This window comes from Phoxinus phoxinus (genome assembly GCF_949152265.1).
Source record: "Phoxinus phoxinus genome assembly, chromosome: 13".
In the NCBI taxonomy this organism is placed as follows: domain Eukaryota; kingdom Metazoa; phylum Chordata; class Actinopteri; order Cypriniformes; family Leuciscidae; genus Phoxinus; species Phoxinus phoxinus.
This window is the reverse complement of record NC_136888.1, coordinates 26,687,337-26,703,420: the sequence shown is the minus strand read 5'-3', so window position 1 is coordinate 26,703,420 and position 16,084 is coordinate 26,687,337. Positions and strand designations below refer to the sequence as shown.

General features: G+C 39.0%; 1 protein-coding gene and 1 long non-coding RNA gene across 23 annotated transcripts in view; both read right to left on the bottom strand.

Annotated features, from left to right (window-relative positions):
- gphna (gephyrin a) overlaps positions 1-16,084 on the bottom strand; it is a 96,908-nt gene that overhangs the window by 36,765 nt on the left and 44,059 nt on the right. For all 19 annotated transcript variants that reach the window (XR_013800098.1, XM_079633676.1, XM_079633690.1 and 16 more), the window contains one exon: positions 13,648-13,779. Coding sequence is in view for 18 of the 19 variants with exons in the window: in XM_079633676.1 (XP_079489802.1) it covers positions 13,648-13,779 (132 nt within the window). In the remaining variant the exon portion in view is untranslated. The remainder of the gene's footprint in view (positions 1-13,647; positions 13,780-16,084) is intronic.
- Positions 251-5,495, bottom strand: LOC307009744. 4 transcript variants are annotated; one of them, XR_013800101.1, is made up of 4 exons: positions 5,445-5,495; positions 3,157-4,518; positions 1,134-1,968; positions 251-474 (listed from the first exon to the last, which is right to left on the bottom strand). It is a non-coding gene; the product is annotated as an uncharacterized lncRNA (long non-coding RNA). The 4 variants fall into 4 exon arrangements; XR_013800103.1 differs by lacking the exon at positions 5,445-5,495 and having other exon boundaries at positions 1,134-1,274; positions 1,868-1,968; positions 3,157-4,668; XR_013800102.1 differs by lacking the exon at positions 5,445-5,495 and having other exon boundaries at positions 3,157-4,670.

Here is a 16,084-nt window from a genome sequence, read left to right as displayed (position 1 = left end):
GGGCCAAAGCAGCATGGAATGGTGGCACTTTTGCAATGCACTCCTGTTTGCCAGATCTGGTCCACAAGCAGGACATTTGTTCAGTCACATGTTAGCCAAGAATTAACTAAATAAACCATAACTGTGTGTGTTTGTGTGTGCACGCGCACTAAGTGAACTCTGCATCAACAATATCAAACATACAGTAAAGAGATATGGCCCCTCTTTATGTTAAGGTAAGTTACAATCCAAACACATTTCTGAAAACATTTGCATCATTTATTAATATTGCCAAAGAACAACCCACTGCAAGTTTACATTTTCAAAACTGGAAAGCAATCTAAAAATATATATATATAAAAAAAATAAACAAACACAAAATATGTGCATAGAAAGCATTGTAGAAACTAAATAAAAATAAAACATGTTTCCAGTAGCTTTGGTCATCATTATCTCCTTGACTGGGCCCACCTTCGTCATGGCAATCTTGCAAGCCTTAATTGGATACACAAATGATAAAAACTGTTGACTCAGTAACAGAACGCTGATTATACAATAGTGTTGAAATACAAAACAAACACACACGCACAACTATTTAGAAGCCAAATTAAATAAAAAAAAAAACAAATAATTTGTTTTTACTTTTTACTAATAGTGAAGCTGCAAGTTTTAAAAACTTTAAAAACAGCTCTCTATGTGCTTTAATGAAAGCAGCACATTAATACTGAATGGTGAATAAATGGACTGGAACTACCAGTGCATTAAACGGTTTGGTAACACTAGTCTTATTTGTTAACATTAGTTAATGTATTAACTAGTATTAACTAACATGAACTACATTATTTATTAAGCTTTCTTAATGTTAGTCAATCATTGTTTGTTCATGTTAGTTTACAGTGCATCAACTAATGTTAACAAATACAGCTATTGATTTTAATAATGGGTTAGTAAGCATCACAATTAACATTAACTAAGATTAATAAATGCTGTAGAAGAATGGTTCTGGCCTCATGTTAACTAAAGTAGTTAACTAATGTTAACTTGTAAAGTGTTACAAATGTTTTAATGCACACCTTGCAGCCAATCAAAATCAAGTATTCAGACAGACCATGGTATTATACACATATAGCAAAAACACAATGTAACTGACTTACAGGTGTCTTGGACCCTCCTTCGTTTCTCTCTTTCTCTTCTCCCTCCGTCTCGGTCACTTGCAAGATGAAGCCATTTTTTAATAAATGATTCTATCTCTTGATCAGTGGCCGCAGCTGTCAGTCTGTTGTTTCTGACAGTTCCTAAAAAAAGATAACATTTGTAAATGCAAGGATGGATTACACAACCTTTAAAATCTTGGGACCCAATTAGGGCCCACAAGCCAAGTGCATAGTTTGTCAGCGCCAATGTAAAGAACATTTTGGCCATGGCCAAGGACACTCTTTGCTTCCAGATGCCCAAAAGGAACAAGTTTGACACCTGCTAGGAAAATCGGACTGCGTCAGAAAATGGATTATGGATTATGAAATTATTGGTACCCCTAGATTTTTTTTAACGAGTAAAATATCTCAGAAGTATATTTCCATTATACCTTTTTTAGCACACCATGGTGAACATAGAATTGTCCAGTTATGACTTCTTGTTTCACAGGAGTTTAAATAGGAGGAAACACAGAGGCCAAATTCCCTTAATCATTCATCACAATGAGTCAAACCAAAGAATATAGTTCTGATGTGCATCAAAAGATTGTTGAGCTTCACAAAATAGAAAGTGACTCTAAGAAAGTAGCAAAAGAATTGACAATCCCCATTTTGACCATCAGGACAATAATTAAGAAGTTAATCAACTAAAGATGTTACGAATCTGCCAGGAAGAGGACGTGTGTCTATATTACCTTAATGTACGGTGAGGAGGAGAGTTTGAGTGACCAAAGAGTCTTCAAGGATCACAGATGGAGAATTGCAGAGATTACTTGAGTCTTGGGGGTCAGAAAGCCTAAACAAATATATCAAACAACCCCTACATCAAAAAACATGTTGTTTTGGGAGAGCTTCAAGAAATATCATCCTCGCTCCACCAAAAAAAAACTCCAGCATATCTGAAACGCAAGTATCAAACGCGAAACGCAAGTAACTTTGTGGGCGGATCCCGGCCGCTGACGCTATTATACCGGCGGGATAAACGACTCTTGCGTCCGACGCAAACCTAAAATGGGTTGGTCTGAAGTAGCTTCATTATTCATGTGGTTTGGGCGTAACGTGAAATAAACCAATCAGATTTATACCCAAGTATAAATCTTATTATGGGTCGTGGTTGGATCTTCCAACACAACGGTCCAAAACAAACATAAAAATCAACATAAAAATGGGTCACTGAGCTTCTGCCATGACCGTCCCAGTCCCCTAAACTGAACCCTATAGAAAATGAGTGGGGTGAACTGAAGAGAAGCAGCATCAGCATGAACTTGTGAATCTGAAGGATCTGGAGAGATTCTGTAAGGAGGAATGGTCTCTGATCTCTTTTTAGTTGTTCTCCAAACTCGTCAGGCATTATAGAAGAAAACTCAGAGCTGTTATCTTTGCAAAAGATCATTATGGCCAGCGTGTTTTGGAGAAAAGCATTTATTTCATAATGTGATTTACCCCCCACTTTCAATTATTTTACTTCAATGAAAGGTTAGATTTTTGAGATTTTTAAAAAATAAAAGATCAAAAAGATAAACAATCCAGATTTATTTTTTACAGCTATTTTTGATCATATTTACCAGGGGTGCCGTTAAGTCTGACCACAACTGTACTTGAACATTACTTGAGAATACTTCATAAAATAAACTTAAAGTATATATTTATTTAAACTAGCCTATACTTTTTCATAAGGGATGCAACAGGTAATATGGATATATCCATTGCCTGTTGCATCAGTTTCTCATTGTATGAGAGTTCCATACAGTATGTGTGGGGATGGACAGCAATGTTTGGGATTGTTTCCACAATTAAGCTTTTAGTGATAAACTGCTGGCTGCCATACCCTTGCCAGGGCAGAGCAGTACAAGTGCTTTACTGTTTACTTTTTTTTAATCAACCTTTTTTAATAATTTCGTAATCTGAGCATTAATATGCATCAAGCATGCAAGAAGTAGAGAATGGACTTATTAGACTGAAGATAGTGAAATGTATCACTTACCAGTAATTACATCTTTCAGCTGGAGTCTGTGGAAAGCTGTTTTGCCATTGATGCCACGCCAGTTGAGTTGTTTGCCAAGGGAGTTGGTAATACAGTGCCCCATAACCCGCCAAACGCTGTCAACTCCTCCAATGAAGCTCAATGCAGTAATCTAAAAAAGATCATTTAAAAGCCATGGATACATGTTTTATATTAACACTACTCACAGTTACCCAATTCAGAAGAAAATTAAAAATACATTATATAGGGCTGCACAGTCAATTAATAAAATTTTAATCACGATCACGAGTAAACCACTGTCTGATCACGTGGCTTAATGAGCCAATAATCAGAGTTGTTCCCTGCACCGCGCAGCTTAGTTTCTAGATATAGAAACTAGAATGTTTTGCCGGACTGGACAAAAGCGAAGCGAACTGGACGAGAGAGACCGAGGGTGTCTGTGCGCGAGCAATAGTGCGCGAGAGAGACCGAGGGTGTCTGCGCGCGAGCGACTTCAAATAACAAGAGACTTTTCAAATAACAATGACTCTGAATTTTATTCACCGACATCGGGATCCCACTTACATGGCTACCTACAAATAAATCAATAATTTGACACAAAATATTGATTTAAAAATGAGTTTATTGATTTAAAAACGATTGTATTGCTTCCGTTAAAGAACTAAGTTCTGTTATCAAGAAATAACAGACCGCATTCTACATTAGAATTTAACCAAGCCATGTAATAATAGGTACCGGTAGTCTATCCTAATATTAATTATAAATACAATGTATATAAAATATTATAAATACAATATAAAATAATAATAAATGATTTATTTGTATTTATTCTTTAAGGAGATGCACTGAATTTTGGTGAATAAGAGAACCTATTTTATTTTGCTGCACATATTTGTACATTAGCAGGAAATGTAGCACAATATGGATGTGAAAGCAGGTATGTATAATTGGCCTATGTGACAAAAATGTGTTTTGGTTCAAATCAACAAATAATCGTGATAATTAATCGTGATCTCAATATTGATCAAAAATAATCGTGATTATCATTTTGGCCATAATCGTGCAGCCCTAACATTATATCACTTCACGCTTAGTTGGCATTTAGAAAAGTCTCATTTTTGGATACTTGCTTTCTTAACCTGTTTTCTACTGTAGGCCTGCCACTCTATCACTGATGCAGTTCCATATTCAACTTACAAGGTGAAGTTGCAGTGTCCTTGAGGTCTAGGGCCGTTGAATGCTTAAATCTGATTGGTTGACAAACGTTCTACGGTGTGCAATTATTTTCAGGGAACCGCACAGCTAAAGTAGTTCCGGCAGGTCTTGACCTCATTACAGTTCCATATCACTTTGCGTAGTTAACTGTAATAACGGAAAATAGGATACAATTCATAACAAGAAAAACTTTAAATTTAATTTAAATAAATGAAGAACAGTCATATATAATATAATCAATAGAAAATTAAACTGAATATTTAAATAAATTGATAGTCCTGCTGCACGAGTTTTTGTAATTATTGCAGATAATATAGCCTTAGCCTAACAAATAAATAATTATTGAAAGGCCTATACTTGTTAAAAGGGCTTTGTGTTTCATTTATTAGGCCATCTGTCACTAATAGAAAAAAAGAATGAACGAATTAATTAAAACGAATTCAATTAATAAATAAATAATAATATTGACGCACATTTCTCTCTCTCTCTCATAACTGCATTAATAACTGCATAAAGCCGGGGACACACTTACTGTAAGGCCGTGAATGTAATTTGATACTTATGACTGATCATGCGCGCGTATTCAGCGCGTTCAGTCACAGTCAGATAATGTTTCTAGTCGTTAAGTGTGTCCAGCATTACTCTGCTATCAGCCGCTCAAACCTCCGCTAACTCTAAAATGACGTTCTGGAATTAGCAACGGAGCATGGGTTTAGATGCGCAAGGAATTAGTCCTACATACAAGAGCGTTTTAATGACAAAAACTTTACAAACGTCTTGAAATACATCATCTGAACAATATTTCGAGATGTGGTAACTGTAGTATAAGCGGAATAATTGACTCCAGGCCGTTGAATTATTATAAAAATAATGCACACCCGAGGTGTAACGGCCACGACGCAATTATTCTTTACTTGTTCATTTCGCATTCAAGTAACGTTAGCTTAGAGTTGAACTGCCAAAATAATGTAACTTCGAATATAAATTATTCCATCAACTCTATCACACAACATGCGGACTCCAACTGGATATAACGAAGCAATCGCTAACAAAAAGAAACATATCGATCTTACCTTGACTTTTTGCAGTCCGTCCTCCCTCCAACTGACAATCTTCTGACGTTTGAGCGCCTTTTTCGCGCTTTCCGGCTACGTTTAAATTTAAAGGGCCGTCAAATCGTCAGTTAGATTTTTTTTTTTTTTTTTTTTTCACAGACAACTACAGATGCAGTAAATATTTTATTTATACAAAATAGAGATCTAGTAGTAGTAAGTAGTAAGCCGAAGCAAAAAAGTGGGACAATTTTGTCATGAATTGTCATGGTTGAAAAAGTTATAATAATATTATTTTATCATAGCTGCTTCTGCTGATTTGTCGTTCGTTTACTCTTATATCAATTGTCAATTAGTATTATTTTTTTTTTAAGAAAGATTATTTATAGCCTGAATATGACAGGTGTATAAATGTCAATTATATTTAGCCAGAAATGTAAAAACAATTAAAGGTTTATTTATTTTAAATAAAATATTTTTTATTTTAAAATAATAAAATATAATATTTGTTTTATTTTAATATATATATATATAAAATATAAAAAGAAAATGTTTTATTAAATGTTAAAATATTAAAAATATAAAAAAATATTTAACATGTTTCAGGAACCGTGAATCGCAACCTTTTTGACTTCAATGTCCCCTTATATTCTCCACAACAAATCCCATACATTTGTTATAAAAATAGCCAAATAATAAGAAATATCTTGATTTTTGATGGTTTTAGTTTTGTCATCATTTTAAGTCATCTTGAGCCTGAGGCCCCATTGGAAGTTTGTCTGGGTCTGCTCTAGAAGTTAGATGAAGTTAGAGATAAGCAAGGTTTCACCGAGTAGGCAACAACATGTTCCTGGCTCAACATCTTTGTTGATCCTGGAACAGCATTCAACTCGACCAATTAGATTTGAAGTTTGCAGTTATGTCAAGTTTAGGCTTACAAGTAACCATGCTTCTAGATCAGTGTTATTATCATTTCCCTCTGATTGTAGGTTTAGGGTTAGGGTTAGGGTTAGGACTATTTTTAGGGTTAGGACTATTTTTAGGGTTAGGACTATTTTTATGGACAGACTGTTGTTCCAAGATGAAAAAAATATTTTGATACAGGAACATGTACTTGGCAAAATCATTGTGCCCCAAGCTTTGCACAAACAGCAACTAAAGTATCTTCTTGCACATCCCAAAACCATAAAAACTCATAAGTTTGAACCTAGACACTTAAACTTTTCTAGACACTCTACCTACAAAACATATGTCAGCAATAGCATATATGTCATAGATGTAAGTACATGTACATCCAGCCTAAGTGTCTGCTGCATCCATACTAAAAATATTGTTAAAATGTTGTTTCAAAAATATCCAGGCCATTACAGTTTCAAACTCTTTCCTTTTTAAGCTAAATTAGCCATTGTCAGAAGTGTTGCATCCAAGCCATGAATGGACGGACCACTTTTGGTTCCCATCCAGATGAGCCAGTGCTCACTGTGCCATATCTTTGCCTAAACTGGCCCAGATATGTTTTAAGATAACTGGCCCACATTTGCTGCATTATATGTGGGACACTTTTGGCTCACATCCAGATGAGCCAGTGCTCACTGTGCCATATCTTTGCCAAAACTACCCCAGATATGTTTTAAGATAACTGGTCCACATTTGCAGCATTATATGTGGGCCACTTTTGGCTCATATCCAGATGAGCCAGTGCCACTGTGCCACATCTTTGCCAAAACTGGCCCAGATATGTTTTAAGATAACTGGCCCACATTTGCAGCATTATATGTGGGCCACTTTTGGCTCACATCCAGATGAGCTAGCTAGTGCCACTGTGCCATATCTTTGCCAAAACTGGCCCAGATATGTTTTAAGATAACTGGCCCACATTTGCAGCATTATATGTGGGCCACTTTTGGCACACATCCAAATGAGCCAGTGCTCACCGTGCCACATCTTTGCCAAAACTGGCCCAGATATGTTTTAAGATAACTGGCCCACATTTGCAGCATTATATGTGGGCCACTTTTAGCTCACATCCAGATGAGCCAGTGCTCACTGTGCCATATCTTTGCCAAAACTGGCCCAGATATGTTTTAAGATAACTGGCCCACATTTGCAGCATTATATGTGGGCCACTTTTGGCACACATCCAAATGAGCCAGTGCTCACCGTGCCACATCTTTGCCAAAACTGGCCCAGATATGTTTTAAGATAACTGGCCCACATTTGCAGCATTATATGTGGGCCACTTTTAGCTCACATCCAGATGAGCCAGTGCTCACTGTGCCATATCTTTGCCAAAACTGGCCCAGATATGTTTTAAGATAACTGGCCCACATTTGCAGCATTATTTGTGGGCCACTTTTGGCTCACATACAGATGAGCCAGTGCCACTGTGCCATATCTTTGCCAAAACTGGCCCAGATATGTTTTAAGATAACTGGCCCACATTTGCAGCATTATATGTGGGCCACTTTTAGCTCACATCCAGATGAGCCAGTGCTCACTGTGCCACATCTTTGCCAAAACTGGCCCAGATATGTTTTAAGATAACTGGGCCACATTTGCAGCATTATTTGTGGGCCACTTTTAGCTCACATCCAGATGAGCCAGTGCTCACTGTGCCATATCTTTGCCAAAACTGGCCCAGATATGTTTTAAGATAACTGGCCCACATTTGCAGCATTATATGTGGGCCACTTTTAGCTCACATCCAGATGAGCCAGTGCTCACTGTGCCACATCTTTGCCAAAACTGGCCCAGATATGTTTTAAGATAACTGGGCCACATTTGCAGCATTATATGTGGGCCACTTTTGGCTCACATCCAGGTGAGCCAGTGCCACTGTGCCATATCTTTGCCAAAACTGGCCCAGATATGTTTTAAGATAACTGGGCCACATTTGCAGCATTATATGTGGGCCACTTTTGGCTCATATCCAGATGAGCCAGTGCTCACTGTGCCATATCTTTGCCAAAACTGGCCCAGATATATTTTAAGATAACTGGCCCACATTTGCAGCATTATATGTGGGCCACTTTTGGCTCACATCCAGATGAGCCAGTGCTCACTGTGCCACATCTTTGCCCAAACTGGCCCAGATATGTTTTAAGATAACTGGGCCACATTTGCAGCATTATATGTGGGACACTTTTGGCTCACATCCAGATGAGCCAGTGCTCACTGTGCCACATATTTGCCAAAACTGGCCCAGATATGTTTTAAGATAACTGGGCCACATTTGCAGCATTATATGTGGGCCACTTTTGGCTCACATCCAGATGAGCCAGTGCTCACTGTGCCATATCTTTGCCAAAACTGGCCCAGATATGTTTTAAGATAACTGGCCCACATTTGCAGCATTATTTGTGGGCCACTTTTGGTTCACATCCACATGAGCCAGTGCTCACTGTGCCACATCTTTGCCCAAACTGGCCCAGATATGTTTTAAGATAACTGGCCCACATTTGCAGCATTATATGTGGGCCACTTTTGGCTCACATCCAGATGAGCCAGTGCTCACTGTGCCACATCTTTGCCCAAACTGGCCCAGATATGTTTTAAGATAACTGGGCCACATTTGCAGCATTATATGTGGGCCACTTTTGGCTCACATCCAGATGAGCCAGTGCTCACTGTGCCATATCTTTGCCAAAACTGGCCCAGATATGTTTTAAGATAACTGGCCCACATTTGCAGCATTATATGTGGGCCACTTTTGGCTCACATCCAGATGAGCCAGTGCTCACTGTGCCATATCTTTGCCAAAACTGGCCCAGATATGTTTTAAGATAACTGGCCCACATTTGCAGCATTATATGTGGGCCACTTTTGGCTCACATCCAGATGAGCCAGTGCCACTGTGCCACATCTTTGCCAAAACTGGCCCAGATATGTTTTAAGATAACTGGGCCACATTTGCAGCATCATATGTGGGCCACTTTTGGCTCATATCCAGATGAGCCAGTGCCACTGTGCCACATCTTTGCCAAAACTGGCCCAGATATGTTTTAAGATAACTGGGCCACATTTGCAGCATTATATGTGGGCCACTTTTGGCTCATATCCAGATGAGCCAGTGCCACTGTGCCACATCTTTGCCAAAACTGGCCCAGATATGTTTTAAGATAACTGGCCCACATTTGCTGCATTATATGTGGGCCACTTTTGGCTCACATCCAGATGAGCCAGTGCTCACTGTGCCATATCTTTGCCAAAACTGGCCCAGATATGTTTTAAGATAACTGGCCCACATTTGCAGCATTATATGTGGGCCACTTTTGGCTCACATCCAGATGAGCCAGTGCTCACTGTGCCATATCTTTGCCAAAACTGGCCCAGATATGTTTTAAGATAACTGGGCCACATTTGCTGCATTATATGTGGGCCACTTTTGGCTCACATCCAGATGAGCCAGTGCCACTGTGCCACATCTTTGCCAAAACTGGCCCAGATATGTTTTAAAATAACTGGGCCACATTTGCTGCATTATATGTGGGCCACTTTTGGCTCATATTCAGATGAGCCAGTGCTCACTGTGACACATCTTTGCCAAAACTGGCCCAGATATGTTTTAAGATAACTGGGCCACATTTGCTGCATTATATGTGGGCCACTTTTGGCTCATATCCAGATGAGCCAGTGCCACTGTGCCACATCTTTGCCAAAACTGGCCCAGATATGTTTTAAGATAACTGGGCCACATTTGCAGCATCATATGTGGGCCACTTTTGGCTCATATCCAGATGAGCCAGTGCCACTGTGCCACATCTTTGCCAAAACTGGCCCAGATATGTTTTAAGATAACTGGGCCACATTTGCAGCATTATATGTGGGCCACTTTTGGCTCATATCCAGATGAGCCAGTGCTCACTGTGCCACATCTTTGCCAAAACTGGCCCAGATATGTTTTAAGATAACTGGGCCACATTTGCAGCATCATATGTGGGCCACTTTTGGCTCATATCCAGATGAGCCAGTGCCACTGTGCCACATCTTTGCCAAAACTGGCCCAGATATGTTTTAAGATAACTGGGCCACATTTGCAGCATTATATGTGGGCCACTTTTGGCTCATATCCAGATGAGCCAGTGCCACTGTGCCACATCTTTGCCAAAACTGGCCCAGATATGTTTTAAGATAACTGGGCCACATTTGCTGCATTATATGTGGGCCATATTTGGTTTACATCCAGAGTAGTCATTGTTGATTGTGCCACGTTTTTGCCATAGGTGGCCCACATTTGGTTTGTGATATTTGGGCCATAATCATTATCTATCATATGGGCCACTTTAGGCTCACATTCAGATTACACATTGCCACGAGTGCCGCATCTTTGCCTAAAAAGGCCCACATGTGATTTTAAATATTTGGGCCATATTTGCCATTTTACATGTGGGCCACTTTAGGCTCAGATACATTTGGTCCGGGCCATAAGAATGCCTGCAGTGCCGCATCATTGCCTGAAGTGGCCCACATCCGTCTGCTATCTGGGAATGAAATGCTCAAAAAAAGATCAATGCCATGCATTTAGAAAACAGATTTTCATTTGATTACAAATTTAATTTGGCCCTTCTATGAATGTGAGCCCCACCACAGTCTCTCACACACACACACACACACACACACACACACACACACACACACACACCTCGTGAACCGGCGATAACTCCATTTTTTCAGGTCTGGGAATTCCCCAAATGCTCAAGCTGATAGGTACACTGCTAAACAGCGCATATAAGAGACACACACACACACTTCTCGGCACGTTCTTTACTGTATGTAGCCTCTAACTGTTAAGTGCCACCTGACACCCTTGTTCAGCAACTAAAGCCAAACTGCCAGACACTTGTCATAAAAAACAACAGTCAGCAGAATTAAAACCCAGCCTGAGGTCAAAGCTGAAGCTTAGAGCACTTCATTGGAATTCTGCTTACCACAGGCGTTTCACATACATCCTAAAAAAATATGATATAAAGAGGCCAAAACATTTCCATTATATACTTCAAGCACTTTGCAGACCAACTTTCCATAGTCTGTTACTTAGACAAATCCTTTTATCTATTAAAGGAAAACACAGTTGTAATACACACGGTGTTCACTAGAGGGAGACAGAGAAACTAGTGCAGCACCACTAATTACTTATTCTTATTATGTTGACATATTTCACGCACACTTATGACTTGTGACCCATTGTCTCATGAGCTATATGGACACACATACAGTAGTCCTGACCCATGATGTCCATGTCATCAGGGCCAAAATAGGAAACTTATACTATGAAATTTATACTATGACACTAAAAAACAATTGAGAAAGAGCTGAAATCAAAGTAACTTATTGTCACACTGCACAACAAAATGTAACTTGTTATAAACAAAGAAACTACTACATTCTGTAAACAACTCGATTGTCTACACCAATAGCACTTTTCATTCAAAAATTTAGATGCGAGTGCATGTTTGATAATGATGTATAAAGTGACCAAATACTGACACAATAGGGGCTTTCGCACCGGGTATTCCCCGAGAACTAATGGTTTCCATAGGAACGTTTTACTGGTTGCATTCGCACCGCCAGTAGGAACCGGTAGGAACTCTGAAGTGACGTAAGCCACGCTTGTTGTTGTGACTTTTATTTTGACGGCGCGGCGGACCTTTATTTTGACGCCGCTGAGAACGCCAGCCAGAGCCTGAGCACATAGTGCTCGCATTCCCTGTGTTCATTAGTTTACGGTCTGTCTAACAGTCCTGTCTAATACTTTATTAAATAGAACTGTTATACATAGAAAGTAGACGTAATGAAAAGTTAATAGTGTATGCCTTTACGCTATTGAGTTGTGATTTGTGGTCCAGTGTTGAGCAGAAAAACATAATCACGTTTTTACTTGGTCCCCTCAATGTTGCGTTGGGTTTTCTCCTCAGTATAAAGGTTAAGAGGCTCATCTATCACGGTTTTCCATGTTCGTAGAGTTAGTTTCTGGGAGTAAATATATAAGCTACATTCTGTGTGTTTACACAGCCTTTTTAAAAATGGCGGGTGCTGGCATTCCACGTGCGTTCGGCCAGTCAGCGTACACGGATAGTTCCTATAGTGCTGGTTTAGTCCCTACTCCTAAGTAGGAGCTAAATTAGTTCCTCCAAAAGTTCCTAGGACTAAAATCGCTCCTAGTTCCTGTGGTGCGAACATGCCAAAATCCAGGTACTTACGCCAATAGTTCTAGGAACAATGAAAAGGTTCCTCTGGTGCGAAAGCCCCTAATGCGAGTTAGGCCCTGTTTACACCTGGTATTAAGATGCGTTTTGGTCAATCGGATAACAAGTAGACGAGGGAGACACATTCCCGTTTACACCTGGTGTTTTAATCCGTCTCTTTTGTCCACTTTCAACCACTTCTGTCCTGATTTCTGTGATTGCTCTGATAGCAGCTAGACCACACTGAATTCTGTGTGTTTTTGTTAGAAATCAGGACTGGTGAGAGAACATTGTGATTTTTTGTCAATTTTTCATCTTCAAACCAAATTTAGGTCTTCATCAGACAAAGTTTAAATCCAGTCTGGCTAATGTGCTTCCCATAATGTTTCCGCATTAGGTCAGTAGGTGGAGAGCAGATGGTCCTTTGTGGCTGTTTGAACGCATTCGACCACATAAACGTTCACACAACTAAAGCAATCCGGTCAAATGCGTTTTCGACTACCTCTGGAAGTAGTCGAAAGTGGACAAGCTCAAAACGTTTTAGACCTTGTTTACACCTGTACACCTTACTCAAGCGTCGTCCATTTGTGATCCGATCGACCATCTTGAACACATCTTAATACCAGGTGTAAACAGGGCCATAGAAACACTTTAAATAACTGTTTTAATGCTGAAAAAACTAAACAAAAAACAGCTTCTGGATATCTTAAATAAAATAATAACAAATGTTATGAATTAATACCCTCGTAGAATTCATCTAATCATATCATTGGATCTAAAACAACAAACTGTCAACCGCTACAGGAGGAAAATCAAATTGGCCAAACTTAAAATTCAGCCAGTGAAGAAGTCCCGCTTCTCCTCTCACACGGCCCAGTGAGCAAAGTCACTGCTGTCTGGAATGCAAAGCAGTGTGTCAAGCAGCCAATGAGGTGGCAGCAGATGAGGATCCAGCCATGGAGGATACTGAGTGCATGACGAAACAGAAAGCTGAGGGGAGAAGGAATGGTGTGAATAAAGGGGAAGGGGCGGAGTCTTACTTTAGGGGTGGGGCAGGAGGCAGTGGAGAGGCGGGACTGCTGAGCACAAGGAGACTCTGAGGGTGTGGTGCTGAGAGAGGCGGTGTCCCGCGGCAACACCTGCACGCCTCGTGAAATGATGGACTCTGGGATCTGGAAATAGAAGACCGTGACAGTCAAATTCAGTAAAGAATTGTCAAAATGAAGCATTTATACTTAAATATTATTGTTTACACTACCATTCAAGGGTTTAGAGTCTTACTACTTTTATTTAGCAAGGACACAGTAAAACAAAGTGACAGTAAAGAAATGTACAATGTTACAAAAGATTTCTATTTCAAATAAATGATTTTCTCTCAAGACCAGAGTAATGGCTGCTGAAAAATGCAGCTTTGCCATTATAGGAACAAATTGCATTTTAAAACATATTCAAATAGAAATTTGTTAATTGAAATTGAAATAATTTTTAGCAATATTTCTGTTTTTACTGTATTTTTTATAAAATAAATGCAGTCTTTTTGAGCATAAGAGACTTTCAAAAACATGGAAAAAAATAGTAATTATTCCAAACTTTCGAATGGTAGTGTATGATGAAGTAACATGATTGAGAAGGACTAAGGTATTTTAGCTAAACTGAAATTAAGTCATTAAATCTAAATTAAATTTAAGTAAAAAAAAACTAAATAATTGTGTGTATATATATATAAAATTTTAAATATATATAAAAATATATAACAAACAAATTCTATATAATATATAATTAATTGTCAATGACATACACATACACATTTAATTATAAACGTTAAATACTTTTTTTTTTAAATAAAAATTAAACCCCTGATCTTTTACAACAATCACATTTTTAGTCATTAACATATAACCTCCATGTGTTGGCTGGCACGTTGCAAAGCATTAGCCAATCATAACACTGCTTATTTGCATATAGAACTCTCGAAGGTACAATAGCATCAGAGAGGGGTGGTAAATAATGTAACACAACATTAAACCTTGATTAACATGGATTTTCAAATGCTACAGAAGCGCAGAATATGGCCTATTAAATGTCCGCAGAAAGTATCAATGAACATCTACAACGAAGACTAATATTTGAAACGCCATGATCTATACAGACAGAGTGATATTTGTTACTGTATTCTGACTGAGACTCTCTGCCTTTGATCCGGCAGGCGAGTCTTCGTGCAGTAACAAACTGCAGCTATGCTGTCTGGGAGAACCGTGGTGGGATTAAGCAGGAGTCTGATGGGCACAAGGGCGAAGAGCGCAGGGATCTTCCACAGGAACGCTGGGGCTTAACGGAGCACTAATTAACACTGGGGCTAAATCAAGGCCTTGCAGGAAAGAGCAGCTCCACAAGCGCTTTAATTACCCAGCGCAGAAGCTAACCCTGCGCTAATAATAGCATTCGACTCAACCTCTGCCTTCCCAGGAGACTCGTGCTACGAGCGCTCCCTGTGGAGAACACAGTAATGCCAACCTGCATGACCCCATTATAATTACTATATAAAGACAGCTAATACAGGATATACACTCAACCCTCTGCTATCAGGGAAAAAGCTTTACAAGACCAGGCACAGCCGAACAACAAGACAAATATTGCTTACTAGATAATAAACTGATACAAGGCATTACAGAGGGACAGTGAGACATGCTTGCCAGTGCAACACTAAGGTGTTGTGGGTGGTTGCCAGGGTGTTACTTACTGGCAAATTCAAAAAGGCAAGACCTCGAAGTGCCAAGTCTATGATATTTTGGTCTCTAAATATGGCTTTATGCCTAAATAAATAAATAAACAAATAAATAACACTATATATTAATCATTTACATAAGTTATATAAACTTTGAACTGAATTAACATTAAAAAGGTTAACTTTCTAAAATAAATTCTCTCATGTTGTTATTGTATTGTGATGCTAAATAATTTTGTGTAACATTCAGATTAAGTAAGGAATAATTGACGACAGGCTTCGCGTCGTGACCGCATTACCACCTCGGGTGTGCATTATTTTTATAATAATTCAACGGTCTGGAGTCAATTATTCCGCTTATACTACAGTTACCACACCTCGAAATATTGTTCAGATGATGTATTTCAAGACGTTTGTAAAGTTTTTGTCATTAAAACGCTCTTGTATGTAGGACTAATTCCTTGCGCATCTAAACCCATGCTCCGTTGCTAATTCCAAAACGTCATTTTAGAGTTAGTAACGGAGGTTTGAGCCGCTGATAGCAGAGTAATGCTGGGGACACACTTAACGACTAGAAACATTCTCTGACTGTCAATGCACTAGCAGGTTTTAAACACCGCTGTGAACACAGACTGAACGCGCTGAAAACGCGTGCATGATTAGTCATGACTCATAAGTATCAAATTACATTCATAACCGGCCTTAGAGAGAAGCATGTGCGTCAATATTATTATTTATTTATTAATTCAATT